Source organism: Schistocerca serialis, chromosome 1, assembly GCF_023864345.2.
Source record: "Schistocerca serialis cubense isolate TAMUIC-IGC-003099 chromosome 1, iqSchSeri2.2, whole genome shotgun sequence".
In the NCBI taxonomy this organism is placed as follows: Eukaryota; Metazoa; Arthropoda; class Insecta; order Orthoptera; family Acrididae; genus Schistocerca; species Schistocerca serialis.
This window is the reverse complement of record NC_064638.1, coordinates 617,749,861-617,764,234: the sequence shown is the minus strand read 5'-3', so window position 1 is coordinate 617,764,234 and position 14,374 is coordinate 617,749,861. Positions and strand designations below refer to the sequence as shown.

At 39.6% G+C, this 14,374-nt stretch overlaps 1 protein-coding gene across 9 annotated transcripts in view; it reads left to right on the top strand.

Moving 5' to 3' along the window:
* Positions 1-14,374, top strand: part of LOC126477859 (histone deacetylase 6) — a 329,968-nt gene that overhangs the window by 250,670 nt on the left and 64,924 nt on the right. For all 9 annotated transcript variants that reach the window (XM_050103654.1, XM_050103653.1, XM_050103652.1 and 6 more), the window contains 2 exons: positions 8,648-8,805; positions 12,447-12,642. In XM_050103654.1, the coding sequence (XP_049959611.1) occupies positions 8,648-8,805; positions 12,447-12,642 (354 nt within the window). The remainder of the gene's footprint in view (positions 1-8,647; positions 8,806-12,446; positions 12,643-14,374) is intronic.

The following is a 14,374-nucleotide window of genomic DNA, read 5'->3' as shown; positions in this document are numbered from 1 at the left end:
AGCTCATGGCCACAGATTATATGTACCTGTCACACCAACATGTCAGGGCTTTTCCCATGTTGTTACTGCTTGGTCCTTGCCCTGCTATCTGCAACAGTAATTCTCTGCAGCAGCACAGGAATCGTGGATCCATAGAGCTTCAGTCCTTTGTCTTTCTTGTTGAAGCTATTGTCATTTTTATGAATTTCTGTGGCTTCCTTAAACACTCGAGCATTGTAGCTCTTATCCTCAGAAACTGCTACTATGTTGATGAATTTTATTATGTGGCCAGTCTTACACATTGCGTGCTCCACCATGCAGATTTCTTCACCTGTATCAACCTGCAGTACTGTTTAATTTACTGTGATCGTGGTGTTGATGATCCATCCAGTCATAACCACATAGACTTTTTCAAATGCACTAGATATGCAATGTATTCCCAACATTGCAAGTTGGTGCCTTTTGTCCTGTGACGATTTGGATTTGAGACGCATGTTGATCTTCTTGGTATGTTTGTAAATATTCTTTACATCATGTTTGTGCAAAATACGACCAATTCAGTCTGTAACTGTGGGGATGTATCAGATTTCTTCTACCAATGTGTCACTTCATTGAGTGTTAGATTTCGTGACACTTCTTGTGCATGCATTGGAGCACCCAGAGCTGCCCAGAATGCTTGCCAGTTGTTGCATCTCATTTACAAGGTGCTGCAGCTCACATATTCATCTTGCTAGTATTGCTAGCATGTTAAATCGTTCCTCTTTTCTGGTTTGGGTATGTCAGTTTTTGATACTGTGTCGCAGATTCTCACCATCCCTCATACCTAATACATCTAGAAAGGGTAACTGTTTCTCCTTTGCTTCCTCCATAGTAAATTTCATGTTGGTATGGAGACTGTTCAGATGTCTTACGAAGTCATCAAGCTGTTCCTCACCATGGCTCCACACGACAATGGCGTCTTCAGTGTACCTATTCATAGAAATTGCTATTTCACATGAAGTAGCTCAAGCCAAGATATCCATGAAAGAGCTTGTTGACATCATGTGAGTAAAATGGAATCAACATGCTCCAGGGAATCATTGAGAGATAGCTGGCCAGGATGATGATTGTGTGGAGGAAACAGAGTGATCAAATATTTTGTGTTTTTGTGTCCATGAACCAGGAGCACATACAGTTGGTCTTAATGATACATAATCTTTATGGAATTTTGGTAATCGATTCAGCTGAGGTGTTGAACTTTGGTGTTGTACAGGAATGTCCACTGAGTGAGAAGATTTCTTGATTAGCCAACCTGTATTCTGTGTGAAGTGCTGCACCGGATCTTCTCTTAGCTTTCAGTGGGATGTTGGATCTAAAAGGTACTGAATCTTCTGCTCGTAATCTTCAGTCTTCATTAGAGCAGTCGCATTTCACTTATCGGCAAGCAGTACAATGTACTCTTGTCAGCATAGACACTCTCGATAACGTGTAACTGTTCCTTTTCATATTGCAAGTTGGTGGTTTTGGTTGAACAGCATCCTGCCAGTTTCAGTGCGTAATTCCTCAGCTTTTTCACAAAGAAGAATCCAATACAAAGCATCTGTTGAAAACCTGTGCAAACTGTGAACTCACCATGCAAGTCAGAAAAAGGAATGATTAATAAGTTTGTAAAGCCCTTGAGATAAATCTGTGTGTTGTGGCACCTTAGATACAAAATGCTATATCTGGAAAACATTCTGAGGAGCATTAATCACACCAGCAGTTGCATAAGAAGTATCATAAAATCTTACATTTGGCAGAGTGACATGTTGAAAATAGTAGTTTAGGGTCTGGCCTTTCTGCCATATATCCCAAAGCACAAATTTGGCTCTATGTTGTGTGAATGCGATGTAAAGACTACAGATGGACCAAGAAGATCAAAGAGTGTCTCAGATCAGCAAATGACAAAAGGAAACCTCTTGCTATATTCAGGAATATACAGCATATTCAGTGCAAGTGGAAAAATATATGTGGGAATGACTGCACAATCCATCAACACCAGGAGCACTGAACATAAATGGTATTGCATGTTGGGACAAGTGGGGAAATTGGCCTTGGCAGAGTACGTGCTGTATGGGACCTACCACACAGAAGCTCTTTCTGTGTAGAAGAGCTGCCACAGTTACTTATTCAGGGAAGCCATACAAATTCAAAAACATGACAGTAACTTTAACAGAAAAGAGGAAAACCTCAAGCTAAATGGATCCTAGATTCCTGTGCTGCTGTGAATGACTGTTGCAGGTAACAAGAGGAGAACCGCAGCAGTAATAACCAGGAAAAAGTGTTCAGGCACTGGTGCGACAGGCACTTGTAATCTGCAATTGCGAAGATTGACTGCAGTTCATTACACGCTTTGGAGTGTGAAGCTTTGACACTGCCAGCCACTCATACCGGTAAAATGTTAGGAAAATCATAAAACATGCATTGCCCGAAGAACCCGAGGCAGAAGCCAAAGAGATTCATTTTTTATTTGCAAAGCAATTTAAGGAATCTCAAAATGGATGATTTCTTTTCAAAGTAATGATTTTCTGAATGAGATTTTCACTCTGCAGCGGAGTGTGCGCTGATATGAAACTTCCTGGCAGATTAAAACTGTGTGCCCAACCGAGACTCGAACTCAGGACCTTTGCCTTTCGCGGGCAAGTGCTCTACCATCTGAGCTACCGAAGCACGACTCAAGCCCGGTACTCACAGCTTTACTTCTGCCAGTATCTCGTCTCCTACCTTCCAAACTTTACAGAAGCTCTCCTGCGAACCTTGCAGAACTAGCACTCCTGAAAGAAAGGATACTGCGGAGACATGGCTTAGCCACAGCCTGGGGGATGTTTCCAGAATGAGATTTTCACTCTGCAGCGGAGTGTGCGCTGATATGAAACTTCCTGGCAGATTAAAACTGTGTGCCCGACCGAGACTCGAACTCGGGACCTTTGCCTTTCACAGATGGTAGAGCACTTGCCCCCAAAAGGCAAAGGTCCAGAGTTCGAGTCTCGGTTGGGCACACAGTTTTAATCTGCCAGGAAGTTTCATAATGATTTTCTAACTTTATATTATCCAATTTCTGAAGGGGAAGAAGAAAATACTCGGAACAAGATAGGAATTCCAAAGGGTGTGTGCGCCATACATTTGGTTAAATATTTGCCAGCACTTACATACATACTGTGGTGTTCACAGCCAGTGATTTTAATATGTTATCTACTTAACAGACACATAGGCTGTAGTCCAGTGGGTGTACATCATCTCTTTGACATTTCAATTGCAGCTGCACGTGGCATTTTCAGAGGTGTGATTCTCCCATGATGTTCAATGGCTATATTTAGCGGAGCACCACACTTATGAAGATCCCCCCAGGCAAAATATCTGAGCCATTGACGTACATTTCAAAACCTTGGGTAACATTGTAGGTAATGAGGTTGTACATAATCATGTCACAGGTACAAAGTAGATGGGCACATTATAGGTTGTGGATGGAACGTTTCAGGCGGTATCTCAGATTCATTCAAAATAAACTGGGCAAGCTACTGTAAGCATTGGGACTTTTATAAAATACGTCACATTAGGTGAGGGATACCATGCTGCCCTGTTTGCAGACATTAAAAATGTTGGCCCTCCATGTTTTGCTGTCGATAGATAAGTTCCTTTACCTACTATGCCGGCAAGTAGTATTTTTCTATATTCCATTAAAAATTAAAACCATCTTCCATGAGTGCATTCAGCTTTCTTTTGTTAAAAGAATAGTGACAGAAGTAAAATGAAGTCCTTATGGCCATGTTGAAATTCCTTCAGTTTCACGTTGCGCTCTACATGTATATTCAAGAAGTCACTTATCAGTGCATGGTGCAAGATATTCCCTACTATTATCAGTTATTAATTTCCTTTTGCATTCACAAGTGAAGTAAATGTGAATTAATTAAATGTTTCCATGGAAATCCAGTTATCCTGTATACTTTCTCATTGCCCTTACTTGAGATGTGTGAGGTATGGTATAAAATAATATCATAGTTTGTCAATTAATAATTATATAAATTACCCAACAGCCTATTTCTGTAATTGAATTAATTTTCTTCCTTCCACTTTATATCTCTGTAAAATGATAGTTGTAGATTTTTAATTCATTGTACTACTTGTAGGCTGTGCACAATGCTTTAGTGAAATACTGGTGATTTCTTCCTATTGTTTATGTGCATTAATTTATACTGATCCACATTTCTCAATGATTCATTTATTACACAAAGCAGAAATTTTGTGCTGGTTGTGTTGAATTTCCTTGCAATTATTGAGGTGATATTTTTAGAGATGTCCTGTTTGAATTATTAGTTCTGATCTCTTTCTGTTAAATGCTAATATCTTTCTATGTCTATCATCTGTAATGGATGTTAAGAATTATGCAAGTGTGTTGGTCTGCTGAACGCCGATAGCCAAATTGCCATTATGAATATTAACAATTTGGTCCAGTATTGCTGATGCACATTTGACTCTGTAGTTCTGTAATGTTAAATATCTACACAGTTTCAGAAGTAGCGTGTTCCATTTACTTCAAACCCATTGTGTTTGTTATTGGAATGTGTGATCCCCACTGTCTTCTCCTGTTTAAATTAAGTAAGATCATGCCATCTTGGTATATGAACCCAAGATGTATCTCTTCTTCATGTAACAAACACCCGTTACAAGTACTTTCTTTTTAAACTGTAGATGTCACATTGCTTCTTGAAGTGTTTTTCTAAATATTTACCCAATATTATATTTTAAGTTTCAAAAATTTTGTAAACTGAAGTGGTTGATATTGTTCATTGTCTTTTGCCAATAATGGGCTGGAAATTGATGTGGCTGTAGAAGTGACGTGATACTAATCCACAAAGGTTTGTGGCAAGACTGTTGGACAGTGTCCAATAAGGTACATGTAACTCTCAGCCAGTATCTCTATTCCGTTCTGCCACTGCCAGTGCAAGGTGATAAATACCATAAAATACAGAACATTCAGTGCTAGAGAAGTGCATAATTGTTTTAGTCATACCTTACTGTTGCTTTCTTGTGCTTTTTATGCAATCAGTGGGCTTTGGGCATTGCCATATGATAACACCACTGAGGCTAGAGATAATGGTCACAAACATTTAATACAGTTTCTTTTCTTATGAGTGTCATTATTTTACACACACACTCACACACACACACACACACACACACACACACACACACACTCACACTCTGATGAAGTAAAATAGAATGCCAATACAGTTTCTTTTCTTATGAGTGTCATTATTTTACTCACACACACACACACACACACACACACACACACACACACACTCTGATGAAGTAAAACAGAATGCCTCCTAGTAGTGTTGTGGGCACGTAGTGTGGCCAGGGAAGTATTTAAATGCATGAAGATGAATGCGGTACCATTCTAGTGATGATGCGAGCCACAAATGGTGGAGTGCACTGATGTAAGTGTCTTTAGCAAAGGGCAGATTGTTCTAGGCAGGTGCCAGGGAAAGAGCATTTTGCGTGCAGGTAGTTGGTGGTTTGCTTGCTGCTGTACTAAGCACATATGGAAAGTGTTTGAAGGATGGGGAAACCATGAGTAGGTGGCAAGGTGTTAGATGCCCACGCCTCATCGTAGAATGTGGAGGTTGGAATGTTGCACTCTATAGAAAGCAGGATAGGTGGCAATCTGCAGCAGATCTGACAATTGTAGTGGGCATGGGATTGTAGAGATCAGACTATTAATCAAATGAAAATGTCTGCTTCATAACATGAATACTATTTCTTGTTACACCAGATGGCTGCTTGTGTCCAGGCAAATGTCTGCTCAAAATGCAGCAAGTCGCAGGCATAGGCCAGTAGGTCATGGGACCTGTGGTGATAATTGAAGGCAGTGTGACAACTATGGACTGTGTGAACACGACTGTGGACCACCTTCATTTCTTCACATTTAATGTCTTTCCCAACAGAGATGGCGTGTTCCAGCTTGATAACTGTGTTCGTCACACAGCAAAACTTGTGTTACAGTGTTTTGAGGAGCATTAAAATGAACTCGCATTGATGTTTTGGCTGCCAAAGTTGCCTGACCTGAACCATATGGAATGCTATCTGGAGCCATCTCTACGTATACATTTTTGGGAATTGTGTGACATACACATAGACATCTGTGCCTCGTCCCTCTGAAAACTACCAAAAGTTTGATGAAACTTGTCATGCAGAATCACTGCTGTATTGTGTTACAAAGGTGGAACAACTAACTCACTCACTCACTGTGTGTGCGCGCGCTCGGGCTGTTCACATTTTGAGAAACTTGTATTCATAATTTTATTTTCTTCTTGTTTGCATTTGAATTGTTGCTTTCTCATACACAGAATTATTTGTCAGTTGTTGTTCTTGTTATATACATTGACTGAAAAAAGAGAGAGAGAGAGAGAGAGAGAGAGAGAGAGAGAGAGAGAGAGAGAGAGAGAGAAGGCATCCAGCAGGGGAGCACAATCGAAATGAAATTTCACAGGTTTAGGGGTTATGTGATGTTACAATATTGCCACCTAAGAAGCACACTTGAGCCCAAATCCAAAGGCAGGGTCATCAGTGAAGCACAACACTTAAAACTGAAAGCACATTTATTAATGACACTAACATACAGCCATAACAAAACTGACCTCTTGGACAGTGTGTGTGCAACTACAAGGGTGATCCCAAAAGAAAGGTCTCCTATTTTTTATAAGTACATAGATCAGTTTATTTCTACAATGGTTTACATCAGTTTACAGCTTGAACATTTAGCTATTTTTCGACATAATCACCATTTCTGTCTATGCTTTTTTGTAGACGCTGTGGCAGTTTTTGTATGCCCGTGTCATACCAGCTCGCCGCCTTGCTGTTCAGGAAGTTATGGGTCTCTTCTTTCACCTCGTCGTAGGATCTGAATCGTTTTCCGGCCCAACGTTCTTTTAACCTATGGAACAGGTGATAGTTGCTGGGCGCAAGTCAGGACTATAGGGTGGGTGGGTGATTATGCTCCACTGAAACGGTTGCAGGAGAGCAACGGTTTGCCGAGCGATGTGTGGGCGAGTGTTGTCATGGAGAATGTGTATGCCCTTTCTCAACATTCCTCTTATCCAGTTCTGAATTGCTCGTTTGAGCTTTTTCAGAGTCTCACAGTACCTGTCAGCGTTAATTGTGGTCCCAGCGATTCAGCTAAGACGACGAGGTGAAAGAAGAGGCTCGTAACTTCCTGAACAGCATGGCAACGAGCTGGTATGACATGGGCATACAAAAACTGCCACAGCATCTACAAAAATGCATCGACAGAAATGGTGATTATGTCGAAAGATAGCTAAATGTTCAAGCTGTAAACTGATGTAAACCATCGTAGAAATAAACAGGTCTATGTACTTATACAAAAATAGGAGACCTTACTTTTGGAATTACCCTCGTATTTACACAAACACTGAACACTCCAGAATGCTGGTATTTATATAAACATAGGATATTCTATAATATACAGACATTACAAACATAAGATATTTCAAGAACCATCCAGAAATGATAAACACCAAATAACAAATAATTGCTGGTGTTTGGGTTTGAACTGGAAATCCACAGCTCGCCAGCCAGTGATGCTAACTATTACATCACTTTCTATGTCCTACACCTCGTTGCAGTATCAAGTCAAATTTACAAAGAACTTGACTGTGTGAACTCACACATCAGCATTACGTTGCACCCCTTTTGGCCTGAATGCATGCACTGATTCAGTTGGGAAGGATGTCCTAAAGCTGTTGTGTCTTCCGTAGACAAACTGGCCCACAACTGTTGCAGTTGCTCTTGATGTCCTTGACTCTAGTGTTGGAACAGAGTCAACTTCCAAGCTGGCCCACATGTTCTGTTGGAGACAGACCTGGGGATCTTGCGACCCTTGGGATTATCACAATATCATGCTAACAGTTCATAGAGACATGTGCCATGTGGTAGTCAGAGGTGGTCGACTTGAACATTGACAAGTAAGCTTGACCACACATCTGTGCAGTCTAACATCAGGTCACTGTCATGTAATTCAACCAGCTGGCCAAATGGAGGCCCACAATGGGGTCCTTTTCAAACACTCTCTCCCATGAGTACAGGGCACCTCCATGTCCTTCACAGTGAACGCCCAACATCTGATGCTGTTCATACTCCTTATATGACATGGAAACAATATGAAATTCAAATAATTCGCATGCTCTATGGAGGTCATTCTACCTGTCACAGAGAATTGCAACTCTAATCATTTACATACCAGTGATTTGTGTGCATGCATGCGCATGTGGCTGCGACTCCCCCCCCCCCCCCCTCCCCCCGTATGTGCGCACGCGTTTGTAGTTAATAATCTGACTATGCTTTCTTCAGTTCTTCTTTTATCAGTTTGTAATACCTATTTAAGCGAGATTGCTTGTACTCATAATTTGATTTTTCACGTTGTTTCTTGCCTTTCACTCTAGGATGCAGTGTGTTGAGGCTTACATGAGAATTTATGAAACTTTTGATGTGTTTTTTACTGAAGAGATTGACAGTTCTCTTTTCTTTTCATTGTTCTTATTGTGAGAGCTGCTAGCTTATATACACCACTGACTGTATTGTTAGTAATTGTCTTTTAAAAGAATCTGTTTGCTTTTGATAAATGTTACAGGTGGTAGACTCTGTTCTAAATGGAGACAGCCGATCAGGAGCAGCAATTGTAAGACCTCCTGGACACCATGCAGAGGAAGGGGAACCATGTGGCTTTTGTGTTTTCAACAATGTTGCCTTAGCAGCAAAATATGCTGTGAAGATACATGGTCTGAAAAGGTATGATAGAATAGGTTTTTCTGTTTTGAAGGTAGTGATTTTATTTGTAAAAGCATAACTGTTGTTATGTATAACTATTGTTTAAAATTTGTGAACATTTTGTAAATCATAAAGTAAAAATAGAAAGCTCTTTATTTGGTCATTTTGTATTAACTGTAGATTCATTCATATGTCAAAACTATGTTAACAGATCCAAGGTTAATTTATTTTTGTGTAAGAGTTCCAGTGACCATACATATTACAGTTTTGCAGTAAACGTCATTTTTGTTGAGGCACTTAGTCATAGCATCACTGGTGCTTATTGATAATGATGATATGTATTGTATCATTTGGCCAGTTGCCTCATTTGAATGTTTTTAAAAAGTTATGTGCAAGCACAACAGCTCTTATCATGCGAACTGTAGGAGAAATGGGATAAGATTGGAGGATTAGAGTGCAAGAAGTGTGGGGGAAAGTAACAGTGGTGAGTGCTGGCTGTGGTAGATTGGTATTAAGAGTATTTCACTACTATGCTGTGGATGGGGAGGAAATGGGAGAAAAGCATCCATGCAGTGCAAGACAGATGGTTTAGATTTCACAACAGACCCTCCCATTCCCCTGTCCTCTCCTGGATTGGAACATCTCATACCTTCACTCTTGTCTGGAAGTTTCCTATGTCTTGCTATGCACCTGCCCTGCCCTCCTTCCACTCACTTGTAAATAAATGCCTTCCCACACTGTTCAGGCTGTGTCACAACTTGCCTGACATACTGTGGCATTTATGGTGTGTGTGCAACTGTGTTTAAACTGACCTGCAAAAGAACAAGACTTAAGAAAGTTAAGCAAATGTTTATCACTCCTGTCTCCGTGGCACTCGACATTTTCAAAATGATCAGTAGTACGTCTCACAGTAATTGCTAATCGTCCACCTGATGAAATATTTCTCATTTGCTGGTTGTGCTTTGTACTGTCATTACCCATATTGCCTGTGGGCTTAATTTAGACTTATTACCTGTGGGCTTAATTTTGACTTTTATAAGTGTTTCCTTGTTGAAAGTATGGCCTGTGGGAATCTTTTTTGGTTGCTCATTTTCTGAGGGAACCAGTGATCAGATATAAAATAGTAATAAAAGAGAATATATATAATATCTTCTCTATAATAAGAGGTTCTTCACTGGAATATTTGCTTGTGCAAAAGCTCTAGTTTTTCCCTGAAATTGACTTTCTTTGTTTTCTTGTTTTGGCTGTGTGTAAGCTTTCATCAGATGATTATATCTGTTGACAAGCAGCAGTACTATCTTGCCAGTGAACAGAGTGCTTCTGTGACTTAAGACATTTCTCAACATTGTCTTTTTCCCCCACCCACTCCAAGAATTACAAAATCTGCTGAAATGCAGTCGGCCATCAGTGCAAACAAATGAGAATGTTGACTTCCTGTCAGAAGAGGAATGGTTGGGAGAACAAGCCATGCTCTCCTCTCACAAAGCAGATAGCCTTCACCAGTTTTCTGTGCTGTAGCAGAAACAAAACGGACACTTCGTCATAATGATCATCAATTCCTTCTGCTGTTGAGAGAGCCAGACTCAAGAGTTGGATAAGAGTTAGTGTCTTTACTCATTTCAAAATAACAACACTCTGTATAACAATGCATCACAGTCCGTTGCAGCAATGCGTCATTTGCAAAAATAATTAATTTCAACTGTGAGTGACGTCATCCTTCCAGAAGGACGTCAGGGTTATCTGGGTTAATGCAACCATAGTTCAAAGTACCTTCCCACTTAAAATAAACTGGAACTTTAAAGTGTCCGCGTTTTACCAATGTTAACTAGCAAAGAAGTACATGTTTCTGTGTTTTAAGTTTCTACGTCCATGGCTGATATCTACATAGCCATGCACAACTTGTTTCTTATAAATCATTGTACTCCCCACAGCTGACATGGCATCAGAGAATAACTTATAAAGAGCACTGGTATATCGTTGCAAAGTTACGATCATTGATTTGTAAACATGTTTGTATGCCCTCTTCTGAAATTGAGCTTCACCAGACCTTTTTAGCACCAGTAACCAAAAATAGGGTTCTTTTCGATATTTGCAGAAAATATAGCTATTTCATACTATGTCTGATAAAATAATTCATGCAGATAAAATTCCCTGTCAAATAACATTATTAGATAACTTCTCATTTTGAGGCAGAATCCATGCCCATATTTGCATTTCTAAATCTACATCTACATCTACATTTACATTTACGTAGATACTCCGCAAGCCACCATAGGATGTGTGACGGAGGGTAGCCTGTACCGCTACTTGTCACTTCCCCTACTGTACCATTTGCAAAAATAGAGTGTGAAAAACTACTGTCTGTATGCAACTGTATGAGCCCTAATTTCTCGTATCTTATCTTTTGTGATCCTTACACGCAATGTATGTTGGCGGCAGTAGAATCGTTTGGGAGTCGGCTTCAAATTCTGGTTCACTGAATTTTCTCAATAGTGTTTCTCGAAAAGAATGTTGTCTTCCCTCCAGAGATTTCCATTTGAGTTCCTATAACATCTATGTGTTTTCAAACCTACCTGTAACAAATCTAGTAGCCCGCCTCTGAATTGTTTCGATGTCTTCCTTCAGTTCGACCTTGTACGGATCCCAGGCACTTGAGCAGTACTCAAGAATAGGTTGCTCCAGTGTGCTATATGCAGTCTCTGTTACAGGTGAACCACCCTTTCCTAAAATCCTCCCAATTAACTGATGGCAACCACTTGCTTTCCCTCCCACAGTTCTCACATGCTGGTTCCACCTCGTATCATTCTGCTATGTTATGCTGAGATATTTAAACGAATTGACTGTGTCAAGCAGGACACTGGTAATACTGTATCTGAACATTACATGTTTGTTCTTCCTACTCATTTACATTAACTTACATGTTACCACATTTAGGGCTTGCTGCCATTCATCACACCAACTGGAAATTTTATCTAAGTTGTCTTGTATCTTCATACACCAAGGCATCATTAGCAAACAACTGCAGACTTCTTTCCACCCTGTCTGCCAAATCATTTATGTATATAGAGAACAATAGCAGTCCTATCACACTTCCCTGGGGTACTCTTGATGATACCAAAGCCTCTGATGAACACTTGCCTTCGAGGACAACATACTGGGTTCTATTATTTAAGAGGTCTTTGAGCCACTGACATGCCTGTGAACTTATTCCGTGTGCTCGTATTTTTGTTAACAACCTGCAATGGGGCACCATGAAAAATGCTTTCCGGAAATCTAGAAATATGGAATATTGCAATTGTGAATTTTTCAGCACCATACTTACCACTACCTTCCTAAATAGCACATGGCATTCAACTTTCTCATTTTGAGACAACCAGTACAATGCAGTATAGTCAATGCCAATAACACCAAGTGATTCTTTACGGAATGATCATGTTGGGCAAGAGAGACAACTAATAACCCCCCCCCCACTCCTCCTCTTAGTTATGTATATAGAGAATAATAGTGGTCCTATCACACTTCCCTGGCTCTCTCTCTCTCTCTCTCTCTCTCTCTCTCTGTGTGTGTGTGTGTGTGTGTGTGTGTGTGTGTGTGTGTGTGTGTGTGTGTGTGTGTGTGTGTGTGTGTTGTTATTTGTGATTGTATTAATATAATTTTTACAGAGTTCTTATCCTTGACTGGGATGTTCATCATGGCAATGGCACTCAGCACATGTTTGAGGAAGACCCTCATGTTCTATACATATCACTTCATCGGTATGACAATGGCAGTTTCTTTCCGGGGTCAACAGATGCAAACTACACAGAAGTTGGTGTAGGTCCAGGAAAAGGTTATAATATCAATATACCTTGGAACAAGGTTTGTATTAGTAATTTATAGTACAGGATTATTCATAAGTTGAGAACTATAGGTGAATAACAAAAGCAAAATAAAAGATATTGTTCAAACTGTCTGCCTGTTTACTATTGATCTCCACCAGTAACACTTGGTTTTGCTCCTGCTTAAACAGTACTGTGGTTTATTTCATGAATAATTTGAAAATCTGTATGGTTCCAGGCTTAAGATGTGCATTCATATTTAAATTCCTACATAGAAAAACTTTATAATCAATGTATTGAATTGCCTGTGATCTTTTAGCTAGAACAAATTTTATCATAGGTGGATAAACAATATTTATTTGAGTTATACACATCAAAAGAAAATGAAATTGAAATAACAACAAAATAGCAGAGCAGAATGGCTAGAAGAGAAATGGAAAGCTGTAGAAGTATGCATGAATATGGGGCAGATAGATGCCAGCTACGGGAAAGTGAGACACACCTGTGTGAAAACCAAGAGTTCACTTGGAAAGCCAATGCAAAGAAGTGAAGGCTGAAATATGGAAGGAATATATAGAAAGGAAACAAACTAGAAGACTTGTGTTGTAGGAAGGAAAGAGGAGTAGATGGGAGATGGGGTTTTGTGAGAAGAATTTGATGGATCACTGAAAGATCTGGACTAGTCAACAGCCCCACAGAATTACTGAGATCCTTGGCAGTAGCCTGACATAACTATTCCACCTCATATGCAAGGATGTGAGGCAGGTGATATACATTCAGACTTTAAAAAAGATTGCATTAAACCCAATTCCAAAGAGAGCAGGAGTTGAATATTACTTAACTATCAGTTTAATAAGTCATAGCTTCAAACTGAAGATGAGTTTGGATTCTAGAGAAGTGTAGGAATATGAGAGGCAATACAACCCTATGATTTACATGGTAGGTTGAAAAAAGGCTGACCTACATTTACAGAATATGTAGATTTAGACAAAGCTTTTGGCAATGTTGACTGGATTACATGCTTCGAAATTTTGAAGGTAGCAGGGCTAAGATAAAGGGAACAATTGGAACAATGGGTTATATGCAACTTGCATAGAACCCAGACTGCTGTCATAAGAGTTGAAGGATAAAAGAATAGCAGCCATTGAGAAAGAAGTGAGACAGGAGAGCAGCCTATCCCCAGTGTTGTTTGATCTGTACATTGAACAGTCTGTGAAGGAAACCAAGGAAAAATTTTGAAATAGAATTAAAGTTGAGGGAGAAGATATAAAAATTAAGGTATGCTGATGTCGAGGGAGGAGATGCAAAAACTAAGATTCGCTGATACCAGTGGAACTGTGGAGATGCAAGAGACTTGCTGAAAGAGCAGGATGAATGGACTGGATAGTGTCTTGAAAAGAGGTTATTGGACAAACAGAGAGAAAGTGAAACAATGTAATTGAACATAGTAAATCTACTGTATTTACCCGAATATAAGATGACCCTAACATAAGACAATCACCCCCTCTTCTCTCTCTCTCTCTCTCTCTCTCTCTCTCTCTCTCTCTCTCTCTCTCTCTCTCTCTTTTTTTTTTTTTTTGAAAAGGCTCCTTGATTAAAATTTATTTTTTAACATATTCTTACTAATCAAAGTTCCAAACTTTTACTAACGTAAGGTGTCTGCCTAAAAAGTTACTGTTACAGTTATTCTAAACATATGCCATTTAATGGTTGTCTGCATTTTCTTAATACAAAGAGAAATAAACAAAAAGAAATTGTTTTCCTTAATCTTC